The sequence below is a fragment of the Trichosurus vulpecula genome, chromosome 1 (genome assembly GCF_011100635.1).
Source record: "Trichosurus vulpecula isolate mTriVul1 chromosome 1, mTriVul1.pri, whole genome shotgun sequence".
In the NCBI taxonomy this organism is placed as follows: Eukaryota; Metazoa; Chordata; class Mammalia; order Diprotodontia; family Phalangeridae; genus Trichosurus; species Trichosurus vulpecula.
Genome location: NC_050573.1, coordinates 146,398,043 through 146,418,582, shown reverse-complemented (window position 1 = coordinate 146,418,582; position 20,540 = coordinate 146,398,043). Strand labels below are relative to the sequence as shown.

The 20,540-nt window shown below is 39.4% G+C and overlaps 1 protein-coding gene across 1 annotated transcript in view; it reads left to right on the top strand.

The window, feature by feature from the left end:
• The first annotated feature begins 14,436 nt into the window (after positions 1-14,436).
• The window catches only part of SPAG1 (sperm associated antigen 1), a 68,447-nt gene continuing 62,343 nt past the window's right edge, over positions 14,437-20,540 (top strand). The window contains exons 1-2 of the mRNA XM_036740516.1: positions 14,437-14,573; positions 17,891-18,050. Coding sequence (XP_036596411.1) covers positions 14,437-14,573; positions 17,891-18,050 — 297 coding nt within the window. The remainder of the gene's footprint in view (positions 14,574-17,890; positions 18,051-20,540) is intronic.

The window sequence follows — 20,540 nt, the reverse complement described above, 5'->3', positions numbered from 1 at the left end:
GGCCTAGCCATACCAGATCTAAAACCATATTGTAAGCTATATTATAAAGCAGCAATCATCAAAACTATTTGGTACTGGCTAAGAAATAGATTGGTGGATAGTGGAATAGGTTAGATGCATAAGATACAGTAGTTAATGACTATAGTAATCTCCTATTTGATAAACCCAAAGTCTCTAGCTTCTGGGATAAGGAGTTTTTGACAAAAACTGCTGGGAAAACTGGAAAATAGAATGGCAGAGGCTAAGCATAGACTAACATCTTACACCATGAAGCAAGATAAGGTCAAAATGGTTATATGATTTATAGGCATAAAGGGTGATACCATACACAAACTAGGAGAGCAAGGAATAGTTTACCTGTCAGATCAATGGAGAAGGGAAGGGGAAAATTTATAACCAAACAAGAGATAGAGAACATTATGAAATGCAAAATTGATAATTTTGATTACATTAAATTAATAAGGTTTTGCACAAAGCCAATACAACCGAGATTAGAAGGAAAGCAGAAAGCTGGGAAACAATTTTTATAATCAATGTCTCCTGATAAAGGCCTCATTTCTAAAACAGAAAACTGAATCAGATTTGTAAGAATACAAGTCATTCCCCAACTGACAAATGGTCAAAGGATGTGAACTGGCAGTTTCAGATGAAGAAATCAAAGCTATCTATGGTCATATAAAAAAATGCTCTAAATCATTATTGGCTAGGGAAAGGCAATTAAAATTAAAAAAATTAAAACAACTCTGAGTTACCACTTCACACCTATCAGATTGGCTAATATGACAAAAAGGGAAAATGATAAATGTTGGAGAAGATGTGGGAAAATTGGAACACTAATGCATTGTTGGTGGAGTTATGAACTGATCCAACCATTCTGAAGAGCCATTTGGAACTATGCCCAAAGGGCTATAAAACTGTGCATACCCATTGATCCAGCAATACCACTACTAGGTATATATCTCAATGAGATCATAAAGAAGGGGAAAGGACCTAAATGTGCAAAAATATTTACAGCAGCTCCTTTTGTGGTGGTAAGAATTGGAAATTGAGGGAATGCCCATCAATTGGGGAATGGCTGAACAAGTTGCATTGTGTGAATGGAACGGAATACTATTGTGCTAGAAATGATGAGCAGGCAGATTTCAGAAAAACCTGGAAAGACTTACATGAACTGATGTTGAGTGAAGTGAGAAGAACCAAGAGAACATTGTACACAGTAACCACAGCATTATATGATGACCAACTTTGATAGACTTGGTTCTTCTCAGCAATACAGTGATCTAAGACAATTCCAAAAGACTCATGATGGAAAATGCTTCTCAGTTTCCTCATCTGTGAAATGAGCTGGAGAAGGAATGGCAAACCACTCCAGTATTTTTGCCCAAAACAAAACAAAACAAAACACCCTAAATCCAGAGAAAGAACTATGGAGTATGCAAATCAAAGCATACTATTTTCACTTTTTTCTTTCTCATGGTTTTTCCCTTTTGTTCTGATTGTTCTTTCACAACAGAACTAATGTGGAAATATGTTAAATGTGATTGTGCATGTATAACCTATATCAGATTGCTTGCTGTCTTAGGGATGGAGGAGGGAGAAAAAAATTTGGAACTCACAATCTTACAAAAGTGAATATTGACAACTATCTTTACATGTAATTGAAAAAAATAAAATACTATGGGGGGGAAGATATATAACAAAAATACATTGATACTTTAGTATTATTCTAAAAAATTTGACTGATATCCCTATGTTCAAGATAGGGAAGAAGGTAGAATCTTTAGGAAAACACAAGATCTAGTAGTTTCTACATTAAGGGATCGAAGGGCTTGGAATATGATATTCTGGAGGTCAGTGGAGCTAGGATTAAAACCAAGATGCAAATTTGATTGAAATCCCTTTATCCAGGTCATTAACAAGAATGGCAAATAGCACAGGACCAAGCACAGACCTCTAGGATATTGTACTGGAAATCTCCTTAAGTTGACATCAACTCAGAAATAACCACTCTTTGAGTCTAGCCTTTCAACTGCTTTCAAATCTATCCAACTGTACTGTCATGTAGACTACATCTGTCTATCTGTTCTGGAAGAATAGCATGAAAGACTATCAAATCCTGAAATCAAGGTGAATTATCTATAGCACTCCTTTGATCTTAGTTGACTCCGCTGAGGACAACACCATTTCCCCCATGTTCTGGATCCAAGATGACTTTCATCCTTAACCTTTATTTCTGTTTCCTGAAGTTGACTTTTTAAAACTTAATTTATCACTGCATTTTTCCCCCTTTACTCCACTCCTATGTCCACTCAATCCAAAGTTATAACAAAAACTGTATCTGTTATTCTTTTGTTTGTACTGGAATTATGCCAACTGAAATGGTTTGGTCTACTCTTCCATTCATGGTCAGAGTTGATATATTTATCCTTTTGACTACAATATGAAGTGTACTCTGTTGGTTTCTGAAGCACTCATGTAGATTGATGTTCTGAAACTGATATTGGTTGAGTTTTCAACATAATCAAATTGATTATTTCTAATTATCAAAAATCAGCATCTTTTTTTCTTAGCCAAGTCCAACATTAGAGAAACAACTTATTTACGTATTTATTAGAAATGTGACATTCCCACATAGAAAAGTGAGAATTAAGTGAGATGTGTATAATGTAAGCTCTTATATGCTACACACAAGGCAGGCAAGTGAGCCTAGCTGAGAAGCAGCAAGGCACCAAGAGGGAGAGACAAGGGGCAGCTTGTGCCAGGCACATCAAACTGCCACTACCACCTTGACCACCATTTCCTCTCAGATCCTGATGGAGACAGCCCAGGAACCCAAGAGCCTTGGGAAAACCATAGCTTCCAGCCTAGTGCCCACTCAAACCCTGTGGATATGCAGCTTGGCAATTGCTCCTGCAGGTGCTACAGCCTTAGCTACCAAAGACCCAGAAAAGTTCTTGCCAACAAAGTCCTTGGCACTGTCAAGTGGGTCAACATCAGAAACTGGTATTTTGTTAGTGGGAATGACATCAAAGTAGAGGCATTGCCTTTGGCTTTGCTGTTGAACCCTGAAGAACATAGAACTTTTCCATTTGACTTGGCAGCTTGAACCCGCCATATGTGTTTGTCTGTCTGATTGGAATATGAACTCCTTGAGAGCAGGGACTGTCATACTTTTCTATTTGTATCCCAAGTGCTTTGCACATAGTAAGTGCTTAATAAATGTATATGGAATTTTAAGAATGGGGTTGTATTTAATGATTGTCTATACCTCTGTTTCCTCAGCTACAAAACAGGTAATTATACTTTCATTGCCTAATTTACAGGGTTATTGTGAAGAAAATTGAAAAAATAAAACTCCTTGTAAACTTTGAATGCACATGAGATATTTTAAAAATTTATTTATTTTATTCTGAACTTAAATAAAACAAGCATTTCCATAACATAGTAGAATAGAAAAAAAAGATTTAACATGAAACTGTAGATCTCTTATATACAACTTGCTATTCCTTTTAAATATATAATAAATTTATCATGTAACTTTCTCTTTTTTCCCTTTTATTCTTCCCTCCTCCCCACCCCCCTGAGGTGGCTACCTTTAGGCACAAATATGTGTGTGAGTATGTATGTATATCACATACACATATATAAGACCATTCTACACATACTTTTATTTATCAGTTCTTTGGATGCAGATAGTGTCTTCCTTCATATGTCCTTTGTGGTTAATTTGGGTATTTATAATAGTCAAAATGTCTTATTCAACAACAAAGTTGTTCTTAAAACTATATTGTTACTGTATATAACATTCTCTCGGTTCTGCTCATTTCGATCTTCATTATTTCATGCAAGTCTATCCATATTTTTCTAAGATCATCAAGCTTCTCGTTTCTTATAGCACAGTAGTATTCCATCACAGTCATATATCACATCTTGTTCAGCCATTTCCCAATTGATGAGCATCCCTGAAATTGTTATTTTTATTACAGAAAGATTTCCTGAATGCAAATTCACAGTTGAAGAGGGAAATGTGGGAAGTGGAAGAATTGCTATCATCTTCCTAGTGTTTAGTGAAAGTTTCCTTCCTATGGCAGGAGGAAGACAGGGCAAATGAGAGTAGGCAGGGTGACTTCAAGTAATTTGTTGATTGTTGGAGGCCATTGTGCGATTTGGAAGGGAATGAACATAGTCCGGGTAAAAGATGAAATTAAATAGCCAAGTTTAATATTCTAAAAGGGAGGGGCAGAGATTTTAATCTTGTTATTTGATCAGGGAGAGACTTGCAATGGTTTTACACTTAGGAAATATCAAACCCTTTCAATTTGGGGCAGTGGAATTTCTGCCATTTTTACCAGCACTTGAAATAAAAATGTTTGTACTTTTCAAAGTTCATCTGTCACAGTCCCTTCAAAGTTTGAAAGTATTGCCCCATAAAATAAAGTTACCAAATGTTTAAGCACCTACTGTGTGGCAAGCAATGTACTAGCCACTTGAGAGTAAATAAGTTTAGATTAGACACTCTCAGTCCTCATGGAGCTTACTTCCATAGAGAGGAGGACATGGCATATAACTTGATAAGTACAACACTAAAACAAAGTAGTATCCAAAAGTGAAAGGTTAATGGAGACTCAAGAAAGGATTGTAGATGTAGATCTGGGAGAAACCTCTGAGAACAATTCCATTCTTTTACAATCTTAAGCAAACAAGGGCAGCCAGAGGGAGAACAAAGGATATAAGCCAGGGGACAGACTAGTCCAGTCTTTTAAGGGCAGAACAGTGAAGTCTTTCATTAAAAAGAAAAGAAAAATTGCAGCGTAGACATTGAAATTGCATTTCAAAAAAAAAAAAAAGAATAAACATATTCCCTTTAACAAAAGACCAGCCTAATTTATTTCTTGTAATGAATGAAGGGGTTTTAATTTTCTGGATTAAATCCCAATGAGTTTCATAAAATTTAGAGGTTAAGTAGCTCCTAGGCAAGTGTGGGAGGAGCTATTTGAAACTAGGTCTTCCTGATGTCCAGCCCAGCACTCTATTCACTACACTATGCTACCTTTTTGATCTCATATTCTGAAATAAAGAGAGTCGATTGTTAAATTTATAGGGTGAACATTTACACCTCGGGAATTAGCAGATTCTGCAAATCAGGGTTTAATTTATTGTTTTGTTGATTGTCTAGCCCTAAAGAAAGTGATGGAGAAAATGTAAATACCGCAGATTAAATTTATAAGTGTGTCGTGCACATTTCTTTTTCTTCGGTGACGTGGTTGTTAAACATTTACCAGGACACCTAGGGCAGGGAGGCTTCTCAGCTCCTCCCTCCTACCCAGACTTACTGAACAACCTGCAGGGTGTCAGGGGGAGAAGAGAGGAAGAATCAAAAGCCAAGGAGGTGGGGCTAGCCTCAGCGAAGGGGGAATGGGCCAATCAACGGAGACGAGCAGCGGACCAGCCAATCTGCTCCCCGGATAGATCTTGCCCCGCCCCCTTAGAGGACCGGCTCGCCTGACTCTTCTATCCCAGCCCGAGCGAAGCATCTTCTAGCTCGCTTAGTGCCCAGGTCCGACGCGGTCCCGCTTCTTCCTCGCAGGGCGGTTGCCTCGGAACAAGGTTAGTGCTTGTGCCCGACCCTTCTGCCTGGCCCTCTGAGATGGTGCGAGAGCCTCTCCCCACCCGCCCCTTCGGTGCCTGCTGCACGACATAGCCCCCTCCCCCGGGCGTGGAGGGGCCTGAGATGATCCCCGGGGCAGACTTCTGGTCTTCGCTCCTGCCCCAAGACACCAGCTAGGTGGACTTGGGCCGTTAACCGAAGCCGGGGCGGGGGCAGGGGGAAGAGGGAGCGAGGCTTGAAGGGGGAGGGAAAGCCCGGAGGACCCCACCCCACCCCCGCACGGCCCCGCACTGTACATAGCAACAGTTGCTAGGAGAGGGGGACGCGTCTGCTCCCTGTAGGTCGGAGCTGGCGGGGCTGGTGGGGAGGCTGGACGTAGGTAAGTACGCTGGCTCGTTCTTTCCGATCCGGCGGTCTGCTTAGCTTGCTCGCGGTGGATGACAGACACCTGCAGTTTGTAGAACTGGGGGCGGCGGGGCAAATCCGACCCAACTCTATAAGCATGAAAGTGAAGCAAGGGTTTCAGTTCAGGGAACTAGCGATCTTGCAACTCCAAAGAGAGAAGATAAGGCAAGGTAGAATCTTATCTTTGGAGCAAAGATAAACTTGTTGATTTCCTTGCGTGAGAGTGCGGGCTCCGCTAAGTAAACATGAAAAAAAATTTTTTTAATTCAAAATCTCACCCGAAAATCATATTCAGAATGACATACATATAATTACCGAGAAATTTATCCATTCATTCAGTGCTTTGCCCTGTAGTTAGTTTTATATACAACAAAGCACTTTTCATTTCTGTCTCCCGAGGTAGAGATCTTTTTCTTTTTTTTCATCATGAGTCCTTCGGAATTCTCTTGGATCATTGTATTGATCAGAGTAGCCAAGTCTTTCACAGTTGGTAATTATTACAACATTGCTGTTACTGTGCACAATGGTGTCCCGATTTTTCTCACTTCACTTTGCCTCAGTTCATATAGGTCTTGCCATGTTTTTCTTATAGCGCAATAATACTTCGTCACAATCATATGCCACAACTTGTTCAGCCATTCCTCAATTGATGGGCATCCCCTCAATTTCCAATTCTTCGCCACCTCAGAAAGAGCTTCTAAAATATTTTTGTACATATATAGGTTCTCTTTGCCTTGGAATTTCGACCAGGGTCTCTGCTCCCTTGGGACCCATCAGAAGCACTCCCAGAACTGTGTATGGGCAGTAGAGTTGCCAGTCAGTGCCAGCTGCATCCTGTGCCAGCAAAGGGTCCCCTGTAATCACTTTTTGATCAGTTGTCCAACTCCTTTACCATCTTTGGGTTGATTCTGTTGCTGTTGCTGAAGCCTCCAATGCTTGCTGCTGGTGCTGGCCGGCACCCCAGGATCACAGACCTCTCTTGCCTCCCTTCTAAGTTTTCTTAGGCAGGAAAATTGTCTCACTCTGACCTTTTGTTATCCTACTGCTCCAAAATTTGATTTGAGGAATTATTTTAAAGTTGTTTGGAGTGGAATACTGAGAGAGTTCAGCTGGGCTGCAGCATCTAATCTGCCATTTTAGCTCCACCTCTCACCACTTTTCTTTTTTTAAAGAAAGTACCTGCTTTCAAGGAGCTTATATTTTGGGAGGGGAGAATACAAGAAAATAAAGAAGCAAAGCAAAATTTATCTGTAGGTGAGTATATCTTCACATTTAGTGTTCCAAATTTTTTCATTTAAAACAATTATTGCTGTCAAGAACCAGCAGTATTAATATTATCCTGTGTTCTATTCTCTTGCCATTTAAAAATTTAAATTTATACAAACTTCATTTTATTCTAGTAAACCTTAAAGGGTAATAACTAACATTAACATTATTATAACATTATATCTTAACATTTTTATAACATTATACCTAGAGAGTTAGTCCAAGCACACAAGCTTGCTTGCAAATACTAACTTTAAAAATATATATGTATATGTACATATAGATATATACATTTTAAAAATAGTTTTCTTGAAAGTCATACCTTCAGACTTTTATTGATGAATCAGGAAAAAATAAGGAGCATAACATGGAAAACATCCAACCTTCTTTTCTTAGAACTAGAATGTGCATATTATTAGCAGAAATTCTTTACTACCACAATGATGCTACACAGTAGAGAGGCATTTATTTTTATTTGGTCAATGTGAATTTACTGGATAAGTGCATGCTCTTTGGTTGAGGGCCTTCACTACATAGACTGAAAGTAAGACTCTATACTAGGCATTGTGGGGGGCTGTAAAAAACAACCCCCAAATAGTCTGTCCCCTCAAGGAGGCAGTAAGTATTTATTAATTACTTAATACATCCCAGGCACAGTGCTAAGCTCTAGGGATGTGAAGAAAAGCAGAAGACAATCACTGATCTCAGAAAGCTCACAGTCTAATGAAAGAGAAAAAATGAAAACAACTATGTAAATACAAGATAACATATGGGGCAAATTAGAGATCATCTCAGGGGCAAGGCACTAGAATTAAGGGTGATTAGGAAAGGCTTCCTGTAGAAAGGGGGATTTTAGCTGGGACTTGGAGGAAACCAGGGAAGCCAGGAGGCAGAGAGGAAGAGGAGGGGGAACATTCTAGGCATGGGGGACAGCTAGAGAAAATGCCTAGAGTTGGGCAATGAAGTGACAGCAAGGAATCCGGTATCACTACCTCAAAGAGTACATGAGTGGGGAGAGGGTAAGAGGACTGGGAAAGAGATTAGGTTCTGAATGGGTTTGAACACCCAACAGAATTTTATATTTGATCCTAAAGGTGATAGGGAGCCTCTGGAATTTGTTGAGTAGGGGAGTGACATGGTTAGACCTGCATTTTAGGAAAATCACTTTAATGGCTGAGTGGAGGATGGACTGGAGTGGGGAGAGACTTGAGGCAGGGATACCAACTATTGAGAAATAGAAAGCTCTTGAAATAGTTCAGGTGTGTGATGATGAGAGCCTACACCTGATGATGGCAGCGTTAGAGGGAGTAAACATTTATTTAGTGCTTACAATATGCCAGGCACTGTGCCAAGTGCTTTATAATATTTGATTCTCATGACAACTCTATGAAGTAGGTGTTGTTATTATCCCCATTTTACAGTCAAGGAAACTGAGGCAAACAGAGATTAAGTGACTTGCCCGGGGTTCTCACACAGCTAGTAAGTGTCTGAGGCTGGATTAGAATTCGGGTCTTTCTGACTTCAGGTCCAGTCTTCCATCTGCTCCTTCTCATAGCTATCTCAATAATAGGACATATCCTATCCAGGTTACTATGAAGAAATAAACGAGCCCAATGTCATACAGTTTCTTGATTTGTCTTACTGATCATTTCACCATTAAAAAGGTAAAGGGACCAACATGAGGAACTTCTATTCCAAGCCCATCACTTTATCCACTGTACCACCTAGCTGCTTCTCATAGAAGAGAAGGGTCTATATTCGAGAGATGTCACAAAAAATAAAATCAACAGAATTATCAACAGATTGGATATTAGGGCAGGACAGTGAAATAGAGTGAGGAGTTGAGGATGACACTTTGGTTATGAGCCTAGGTAACTGGGAAGATGGTGGTGTTTTGGACAATAATAAGGTAATTAGGAGGAGAGGAGGGTTTAGAAGGAAAAGATAATGAATTCAGTTTTGGACACATCGAGCACATGATGTCTAAGGAACACACAATTCAAGATATCTCATAGGCAGAGATGCAAGAAAGGAGATCAGCAAAGAGGTTAGGGCTGGGTAAGTAGATTTGAAAATCATCAGCAAAGAGATGATCATTGAATCCATGGGAGTTGATGATATCACCAAATGAAGTAGCATAGAAGGAAAAAGAGAAGAGGGTCCAGATTAGAGCCCTGTAGACCACCCACGGTTAATGAGCATGACCTTGGTGAAGATCCAGCAAATAAGACTGAGAAGGAACAATCAGACTGATAGGAGAGCTAGGAGAGAGTAAAGTCATAAAAACCTAGAGAGAAGAGAGAAAAAGGGGAAAGAGGATGAGCAACCACATCAGAGACCACAGAGAGGTGAAGAAGAATGAGGATTAAGAAAAAGCCATTGGCTTTGGCAATTAAGGGATCATTGACAACTTTGGAGAGAGCAATTTTGGTTAAATGATGAGATCATTGGAAGCCAGACTGCAGAGAATTAAGGAGGGAGTAAGAGAAAAGGAAGTGGAGGTATCTATTATAGACAGCCTTCTCAAGGAGTTTAGTCACAAAAGGAAGGAGAGATATAGGACAATAGTTAGCAGGGATGGATGGATCAAGTGAGGGTTTTTTGAGGATGGTGGTGGGGGAGAACCTAAGCATGTTTATAGACAGTAGGGAAGTAGCCAGTAGACAGGGAAAGATTGAAGATAAATGAGATAGTAGAGATGATAGAGAAGGAGCAGTTTTCTGGAGAAGACTGGATAGAATGGGATCGCTTATGTATGTAGAGGGTTTTGCTTTGGCAAAGAAGAAGATCCACCTCTTCATGTGAGACAAAGGTAAATCTGGTTATAGTGACCAAAGGCACATAGGTGATATGAGATGGAGGAGGAAAAAAGAGGGAATTCTCAGTGAATGGCCTTAATTTTTTTGGAGGGGGGAAATATGGGGCAAGGTTTTCAGGTGGGGGAAGGATGCCATGGGAGGTTTGTGGAAGGATGAAAAGGTTTGGAAGAGCTGCTGTAGAGAATGGAATAGTGGCTTAGGAAGGTTTAAAGGGATTGTGGAGCAGCAGCAAGGGTCCAGTAGAAGCTACGTAACATAAATTTGTAGTGGACTCAGTCAGCACAGCTTCACAGTTTTCTTCAGCTTTGTTCAGTAGCACATGCATAGAAATGAAGGCGGTAAATAGTGGGAGTGATCCAAGGCTGAAGTTTAGTAGGGCAAGATCGGAGATATGAAAAGGGGGCAAAGAACTCAAGAGAAGAAGACAGTAGACAGTTGAATTGGTTCACCAAAGGAGCAAGATGGGTAAGGGAAGAGAGTGTAACTAGTGCAGGAATGATGGCCTGGGAAAGGACTGAGGGGTCAAGGGATTGGAGTTCATGGTATGGATAAAGAACAGGGTTTGAAGGCAAAGAAGAGATGGAATGAAAATATATTGTGGTCAGATCAGGGAATTTCAGAGTCTGTGAACATGGAGGTGGTGCATTCGTGGCAAGATCAAGGGTATGACCATCTTTGTGTGAGGCTGAGGTGGAGTAGAGGAGTAGCTTATGTGAGATGAATACGTTATGAAATGGGATTTTATGGTGTTTGAGAGAATATAAATATGGATGTTAAAGTCCCCTAGTATGAGAGCAGGGGTTGAGTAAGAGAGAAAAACAGGTGGATCAATCATAGCCATCTTAATCCCACGTCTTTCCCCTTATTGTTTTGCTCTTATCATCACAGTGCCACTGTCACAGAGGTTGGCAGCTTGCTCAACCAGTGAGGCTGCTTGAATTTGTGCTGTCCTGCCTTTCTTCTTCCCTCCTCATCTCCTTACCCCAACTCCAACCATTTTTAAAAATGCAAATTAAAAGATACTTATTTATGTTTCTGGCAGAACTATACAAATTTTATTTTGCTTCTCTCCCTTGCCCCACCTTCATCCACCAAGGAAAATGAACCTCTGACTATGTATTCTGGAAAATAAATGCTATACAGGAATACAAAAGATGCGAAGATAGCATTCCAACTGATCCCAGTCAACATATTCCAGTAAACCATATTCCAGGATACTGAAAGAATCTGTGGATGTGATTATTGTGCAGTTATCAGTGATCTTTGAAAAATCATGGATGGAAAATGGGAAAGGTGCCACAGGACTGCAGATAGACAATTTTTCCCCAATTTTTCATAGCAAAGAAAGTGAATTTTTAAATCTATAGATTAGTGAATTTGGCTTCGACTTCTGGAAAAATTCTAGGACATATTATTAAAAGAATGGTTTATGGGTACTTAGAAACTGAAACAAGGATTCCTATAAGCCAGCATAATTTTGTCAAGAACAAATCATATCAGATTTTCCTCTTTTCCTTTTTTGGCAGGGTTATTAGATAGACTGGTAGATGCCAGGAATGCTAGAGACACATTCTACTCAAATTTCAACAATGCATTTGAAAAAGCCTTCATGATATATTGATGTGCAAGGCAGAGTGATATGGGTGGAATCCTGTTACAGTTAGGGGGATTCATAAGTAGTTGAATGGCCAGATCCAAGGAGTGATACTTAATGGATTGATGTCAGCTTGGAAGCAAGCCACCACTGGAATGCTATAGATCTCTGTCCTTTGCTGATGCTTTTCAACTTTTTAAATTGAAGCCTTAAATGAAAGCATTGATAGCATACTTAATAAAGAAACATGAAGTTGGAAGGGAGAGCTGGTGTATTGGATGACTAAATCAGAATACAAAAAGATCTCAACATGGACTAGCATACCTAATAAAATTAAAAAGTAATTATGCTAACTATTAAGTTCTATATTTGGGTTCAAAAAATCACCAGTACCAGATTGAGGAAGGATAGCTGGATCACAATTGATCTGAAAACAACCTAAGCATTTTCGTATATTGTAAGCTCAATATGCCTCAACTGAATGATATGACAACAAGAACAAAAAAAAAAAAAACGAATGTAATCCTGAATTGTCTAAAAAGGGAAGAGGACAGAGGAAGGAAATAAGCATTTATATACTGTCTACTAGGTGCCAGGCACTGTGTTAAGTGCTTTTTACAAATATCATCTCATTTAATCCTCAGAACAACCCTGCAAGGTAGGTGCCATTTTGTCCCTATTTTGCAGTTAAGAAACTGAGGACACAGAGATTAAGTGACTTGCCCCAGGGTCCCATAGCTAGTAAGAGTCTGAAACCAGATTTAATCTCAGGTCCTCCTGACTTTGGGCCCAGTATGCCACCAGAATGAGGAGGTCAAGTTTACTGATAATCCTTCTATTCTCTGTCCTAATCAGATTGCATCTCTAGTACTGTGTTTGATTAGGAGTGCTATACTAAGAAAGATACTGGCCAGTCTGGAGAGGCGGGTAACCCGAATGACAAGGGGAAAGAGACCATGCCACATGATGATTGAAGGAATGGGAATATGTTGTAACTAGAAAAGAGAACATTTTCCAGTATTTTATGGATTGTCATGTGGAAGAGGGTTTGAACTTGTTCTTAGAAGGCAAAAGTAGTAGAAATAGATGAAAGTTGCAGAGAAAACAGAAAAGGCTCCATTTTAGGTAAACCTCAACAGTTAGAGTAGTTTAAAAGCAGAATAGGGCATATCAGGTGCCAGTCAGTCTCTGTCTGAGGTAGGACTGCAAAGCAGATGATGGCTGGATAAACATGGGGGAGAGAGGGTGGAATTCCTGCTCAGGTTTTGGATTCAACTAGCTTTCCTCTGAGACTCTTCCAAGTCTAAGATTCTATGATTCAGCAGAGGGAAAAATTATTTGGACTGGGCCCTGAATACCAACTGATGTCATCTAGGATCTATCTTGTCATATCCCTTGCTGGAGTAATATGTCTGTGGCATTTCTCTGACATCCAAACAAGTCACCCTGTCCAAAACTGAAATGAAGTTAGCCTGGCATGACTTATTCTTACTGAATTCCTGTTGGATCTTAGCGGAGCCTTGCTTCCTTTAAGTCCTGACAAAACATTCATTAAATAATCTCATCTATAATTTTGCTGGAGAGTCAGTCAATAAACCTGTATGACATGCCTACTATGTGCTAGGTCATGTTCTGAGCCCTGGAGATGTAAAGAAAGTGAAAAGGAGACACAAAATGTCCTTTATATCAGTTATCCCAAGAAAAAAAAAAGAGTGGTTGACTAGTCAACTGATTGTGTTGGAGACTAGTGGGGCCAGATGGAACAAGCTAGAAAATGAAGCATATGTTATTTTGGAAATGAAGGGGCCAGGGCCGGAGGGAAAAGGTAAGAGTCATATAAATCCAAGGTAGTCATTCTCAAACTGCTCTCAAAGAGCCCCAAGTCTAATGGGAGAGACAACATGAAAACAAGGTTAGAGTTAAGATCACCAAAAAATTCAACAAACATTTTAACTGAGTATTTTAGAGCTACAAGGCACTTTGCAATCATTCACTTCAAACTCCAGTTTTCTGATGATGAACCTGAAGCTTAGAATGTCTGTTTCTGGAAGATGGAGGCTGTCTGAAGCAAGTGGCCTCAATTTGCTGCTTCAAAATGCCCTTATCTTCACCTATACTGCCTCCTTGTCTCTTAGTTTAGAGCTTCTTTCCCCAATTTTGATCCTAATACTTTTTTTCCTTTTCTCTCAGTGCTGTCTACTTTAGCAATCATCCCCATGCCTGCTTCTACTATTATTTCAAAGCATGATACCAGAATCTACATCTTTAGCCTCAGTTCTCTCCTAAGATCCAGATCCACATTTCAAATTGTCCGCTGGACATCTTCACCTGGATGTTTAAATGGAGCTATAAACAAAGCATTTCATAGTGTCATAGAGTATTACGAGTTGGGAGGATCATAAGATCATACATTTAGAACTGGGAAGGAACTCAGAAGATCTAACCCAGTTCCCTAATTTTACAGACAAAGAAACTTGGGTTTGGGAAGGGGAAATATCTTACCTATGGTCACATAATTGTTAAATATCAGAGCTGGGTTTGAAATCCAGATTCTTTGACTTCAAGCCAAGGCCATGTAGCTAGCTGGTAGTAAAGCTATAGCAGAAACTGAAGTTTTCTGGCTTCCATCACTAATGAAGGATTTTTAGCTTAATTTGGTGTGTAAAGTGTTAAGTCCAATATGAGTGCTAACATACTTTTGGGAGAATAATGACAGTTTTTCTCTATTATCAAATATCATAGCTATGACTGATCAAACACCTTCACTGTGGAGCTTCGGAACAACAAAAACATTTCAAATTCCCATTGAACATCTGGATTTCAAATTTGTTGAAAACTGTTCAGATGTTAAGCATTTGGAAAAGATTCTTATTGTACTCAGGTAAACATTTTTTAAATTGTCAATTCTTTAGAAATGTTAATTAACTTAGTTGATTCCTTAATTTACTTCATGTAACATTTAAATGACACTGGTTTAAGATGTAATAATCTTAACATGTTGGAAAACTTTCACTTGTTTTGTTTAGACTGTTTTCATATACATCTTAACTCTCACTAGTAAGCTTACTATGTGTATCTATATAGTTTTGTTGAAAGTTCTCATGACCTATTAACAACTTTAGGGTTAGGCCAACTTGAATTTGTTACATTTTTCTGAGGGAGTAGGAAAATAGTAGTGTATATACTTGCCCAGCAGCTAGAAAATTTAGCCAGTCTACTTTGCTGCGATCCCTTGATATACAAATGACCTTTATATCAGTCATCCCAAGAAAAAAAAAAACAGAGTGGTTGATTGCCAACTGATTATGATGGAGGCTAGTGGTGCCAGATGGAACAAGCTAGAAAATGACCTATATATTATTTTGGAAGTGAAGGGGCCAGGGCCAGAGGGAGAAGGCAAGAATCACATAGATCTGAGGTAGTCAGTCTCAAACTGGTAACAGATACCTATCTGGGATTTCCTAGGGAGACTGAAGGGTATCTAGAGACTAGAACTAAAGGCCTGTTTTCTTTCTTCTACATTACTGGCACTGTTATGTTCCATCCACCATCATCACTTTGTCATTTGCCCGTTCTTATCTTTTAACTCTTCCTGACCATCTCTTTCTCTCTACTATGACATCTTCTTTTCCGAGGTTATAACCTTAAGTTTATCAGAAGGGTTGAATGATGGGGCAGGGAGAGAGGAAAAATGAACTGCTTGGGACATTTGGTGGCAGAGCTACCCCCACCTCCCACCACACACACACCTTTCTAGTCTTATTGTAAAGACCTTAGTTTAAAAGGGCCATCTGGGGGCCATCTCTAGTCGTCCTGATCTACATCTTGCCACTGGATCCAGATGGCTCCAGAAGAGAGAGCGAGCCTGCTGACTTTGCACAGCCTTGCCTCACTTAAATCCAATTCACTTGCAAGTCATGACATCACCTTCCAGATATCATTGGTACTTTTCCAGAATGAAAGACAAGCAACAAAAACCTTAACTTTAGAAACCTGTTTGTTTCTGAAATGAACAGCATGAGACTTTATTGGTAGCATGAGACTATTTTAATTCTTTTAATTTGTTTTTGTTGAAGAGGTGATATAAGTAATGAGAGCACCGTGGAATGAAAAAGTTCGAAAATCACAGTTATCTAAAGATGACTAGTAGTGTTTAGGGCCATGTGTATGGCTGAGAATTAGAACTAGTCATTATCTCTCTGACCTTCACCCTCATGAGAACATCACCACTTTGTTCCCAATTCCTCCTTTCAGGGACTGTGTAGTCTTCCACTTAGGTGTGTGGGTGAATACAGGGTTCTGTAAACCTGCACAGAAAGAAACAGTGGAGAGGAAATTTGCCTGCAGCCAGTGCCTCAGATAGTGCTGACTCTGATGAATTTACTAAACCTCCTCCCACCAGACAACTACTGTCTCATCCTATGTTCCACAAGAAAACTGCTCACATCCTATGTCTATGGTAGTCCTGATTAATTTCTTCTTCTCTGCCTTTGTTGTTTGTTGTTCAGTCCTTTATCAGTCATGTCCAACTCTTTTGTAACCCCTTTGGGGTTTTCTTGACAAAGATACTGGAGGTGGTTTGTCATTTCCTTCTCCAGTTCATTTTATAGATGAGGAAACTGAGGCAAACAGAATTAGGTGACTTGCCCAGGGTCACACAAGCTAGGAAGTGTCTGAGATCAAATTTGAACCCATAAAATGAATCTTCCTGACTCCAGGCCTAGTGCTCCATTTACTGTGCCACCTAGCTGCCTTTCAAGAGCTATAATATATATCAATAAAATCTTTTCTGTCCAGCTCCCAGCTCATATTCCCAGCAATTAGGCAGAGAGTCTATTTCTCTCTCTTATGTATCTGGCCAATCATACATAGCCTTCTTCTCTTCTGCATTTAATCCCTCCAGGGAAAACATTAATATAATGAACAGTATTTTAGAGAAACCCGTTTAAAAAAAAACAAACATATGCCAATAAAAAAGTGAATACATTCTTGAAATGTGCCAGAATTTAAGAATACATGAAAGAGCTAACTTCTGTCATTTGACACAGTGCATTTTTTTAATCTAGAAGGCAAAATACAGATAGTAGGATGAAAATTTTTATTTCAAAGTAAAATTATGATATCTGTTAATAATGACTTTTATTTAATATTCATTTGCACAGATCGGAGAAATTATAGTAAAACTGTGTTTTAAAATTCTCATATCAATTGTTGTACCTGCTCCTTGTGGTGTTAAGTAAATGAAGGTTGGGAATATAGGCTTAGCATGAGAGCCATAGCAAGGTAAAGGTAATAAGGAGCATTACCAGTTTCATTCTCAGCAAATAGAAACATTTCCAACAATCTTTCATCATACTCAGTGTGATTTCCACTTAGTGTATACCCCCAGTCTTTTCCTCCTTCTTGATTCAGGGTAGCCATAGGGGCGGCAGCATGGCCCAGCAGCTTCCCAGTGTAGACATTCTCCCATCTTCTCTCCCTTGCTTGGTTGTGTCTTGGAGGGCCTTACATTCTCCCTCTCAGCTCAGCCTCCTCACTTCCCTGACATTTCAGCTTTTCTTTTTACTTTAGGATAAATGGAAAGAAAGTTAACCCTTTCCAGCACAGGAACAGCCCCTGTCTTCTCAGATCAGAATACGCTTATTATTTCAGTCTTTTCCTACTGTTTTCTCATCTGTCCTCTAATTTCTTGAATAAGGGGAGTACTACATAAAAATTTTTATGAATATTCTAAAATGATTGCATTAAGTTTTATACTTGTTTGGTATTTATTCTTCCAGAAAGTTGAACTTTTAAAAAATAATCAGATGCCCTACTTTAACTGAGGAAGGAGTATGCTACTATTCCCCTATATGTGAGCTTTTTGTCCAGTTTCTTCTTGGATTATACTAGGTTATAGAATCTACATTCTACATGGGTGTTCTAACTTCTCCTTCTGTGCCTATGTCCAGTATTTGCAATCCCATCTATGAGCTGCAGATCTTGCTGTTCATTAAATGAAGATAATGTATGTTATGGTAATCATATTTTCCTAAACCAAATAAGGGAATACGTGTTCTGATGAAGCCTTACTAAAGTGTCCTTCCCTTCCCTACCCCTAGAAATCGGTACTGTTCCAGAAAATCTAGGTTGTATGCTCACTATAGACATGGTGTACATAGTCACTTTTTAATGCATGTGCCTACTGTATCTTTTAAGGTCTTGTGAGGAAGGATTTTACCCCGAACTTATAGAATGTTGTGAAAAACGCATTGAAAGCCTATGTCCCAAAAGTAGAGTCTTGCGAAAAGAGAAACCTGCAGCAACAGCATCTAGTTTTACACAAGAAGAATGGGAAAAAATCGATGGTGATATAAAGGTATATATGTAAAATCAGTTTTTGATAAATTGTATATAACATGTTTGGCTAGATTTTGAGTCCACAAAGTTACCCACATCCTTTCTTGGATTTAGCAGTGTCATGAAGGTGGTATTTGATGCAACTGAATGTTAGTGGCCTAAAATTCTAGGGATGTGAATTATCAGATGAATAACATAGGGTGACTGATGCTCCATCACTCCCTCTCAGTGATACACATAATAAGATCACACTGGTGAGAAGATGTATGGGAGGGTATGATCAAGTAGTTGAATGTTTATAGAAGAGGAAAAGTAATCTTTGGAAGGGTTAGCTCCAGCCAGGTCTGTATAGCAATAGTCCCTTGAACCATCATCTGTCTCTGTGTCCCTACTGGAAAAGAGTTTGTGGTGTACAGCATGAGTTCATTTCCATTGTTTCTCAGCCATGTCTGATTCTTTGTGACCCCGTTTGGGATTTTCTTGGCAAAGATACTAGAGCATTTTGCCATTTCCTTCTCCAGCTCATTTTACAGATGAGGAAACTGAGGCAAACAGGGTTAAGTGACTTGTCCAGGGCCACACAGCTAGTAAGTGTTTGAGGCTGTATTTGAATTTAGGAAGATGACTCTTCTTGACTTAGGCCAGGCATTCTATCCGCTGTGCCACCTAGCTGCCCATATAATGTGACAGCTCCCCCAAATGTGCTTATCCTCTTTGGGAATGCCTCACTTTTTTGTGTTTTGGTTTGTTAACTCCTGTTTAGGTTTTGGTTATTAAAAATAGTGAGTCACGTTCGATCCCCCAAATTTAGGTTCTGTCTCTGTGTCTCAGTCTCCATTTTTCTCTTTGTCTCTGTGTGTGCCTGTCTGCCTGCCTATTCAGCACACACACACAAACACAAACACACAGAGAGCTATCAATATAGGAAGCATAGTTTATGTAGTTGTGCAACAGGGATATTGCCCACATGTCACTGGAAAGTGTTAGACCTATTGCATGCTATTGAAAAGCTAATGGAAGGATACTTTTAGTATGGCAAGACGTTGAGGGGGAAGCAGAGAGAATTCTTGTATCTGGACCAAAGCTCCCTGGATTTCCTCAACTGGAACTCTGGCACACCCACTTCAGTTTGCCTGTCTCTGGAAGCTCAGTCAGCTTCTGATTGGTCAGATTTCAAGGTCAAGATCTAGACTTCTGCCAGATCCCTTTGCTGGATTTTTGTAGAGTTGAGTTCTTATAGTCATCCTGAAAAGGCATGGTGATATTGATTGGTCCTTTCAGATGGTGAGCTTTGCCTATCTATTGACAGCTCCTGCCATACTTGTGTAATAAGTACCCTTTTTAGGGCGACACTGGTGAGTCAGCTGAGCAAACTCCATGGCAAAGTAAACCCTGGCTAATCCAGAAGTGGACGGAAGAGATGCCTCCGTAGGAGTGTGCCACTGGCTAAATTGAGTACTGGAATGTAAGCACAGCAGTAGCAGAATTCATGTAGTAGCTATTGAATTTATGGCAAACCCATTTAGTTTCATTTATCCAATATTCTGGTATGCTTTGGTATTCAATGAAATTCAGTAGCTTCTATAGTGAAAGCTCATTGATCAGGGAGTGAAACAAAGAACTTGGACCAGGATTTTTTTCCATTTTTTTTTCAATCAAGCATTTATTTTTCTCTCCTTCCTACCACCTCTCTTTGAAGGAAAAAAATGTCAAAACCTTTGTAATATACGTGCATAGTCAAGCAAAACAAATTCTCATATTGGCCATTTGGATCAAGGTTTGAATTCTGGCTGTATGACCTTTGACAGTTCATTTGATCTGACTTGATCTCAGTTTTCTCTTCACTAAAATGCTACAGGGCTGTACTAATTAATATTTAGACCCATTCCAGCCATATACCTATATGATCCTGTACCAGACTCAATGTCGATTTGAGGGAAGTACCAAATGAACCTTCTTGGATTTCAGATCATTCGCAAGACATGATGAGCCCTGGTATAAATGCTTTCCACACCTAACCCAAATTTGGCACATATGTTCAACTGACACAATGTATCACAAGCTAGACAGAATAAAGGCTTTATGTTATTCTGCCATCAATTTAATTTCCATCTGTCATTTCTAATTATCAGTTCTCACTTGAAATTAGGATTTGTGGGAAAGGATACTAAGTTGCTCTTTGACAATTTTGATACTATTAAAAATACAGCTATTGAATTCTGCCTTATCTGAATCTATTTTGAACTTCATAAAATGGTGTGGCTAGGAAGATAAGAATGGAGTAGCAGTTGCAGGAAGCAAAAATGTAGCTGATTGGAAGAGCTTGTTGTGGATAATGGAGGATAAAACATATTAAGTTGCTCTCTATAACTTGTTACGTTCTGTTTGGTCAGTGTCTTGGTCTTCCTGTCTTTATTCTGAAAACGGCCTTTTATGGGTGACAAAGATAAAAAAAGCAGTCTCACAGAACTTTCAGGTTTGATTTAGTTTTGGCAACAAATTGCAAGAA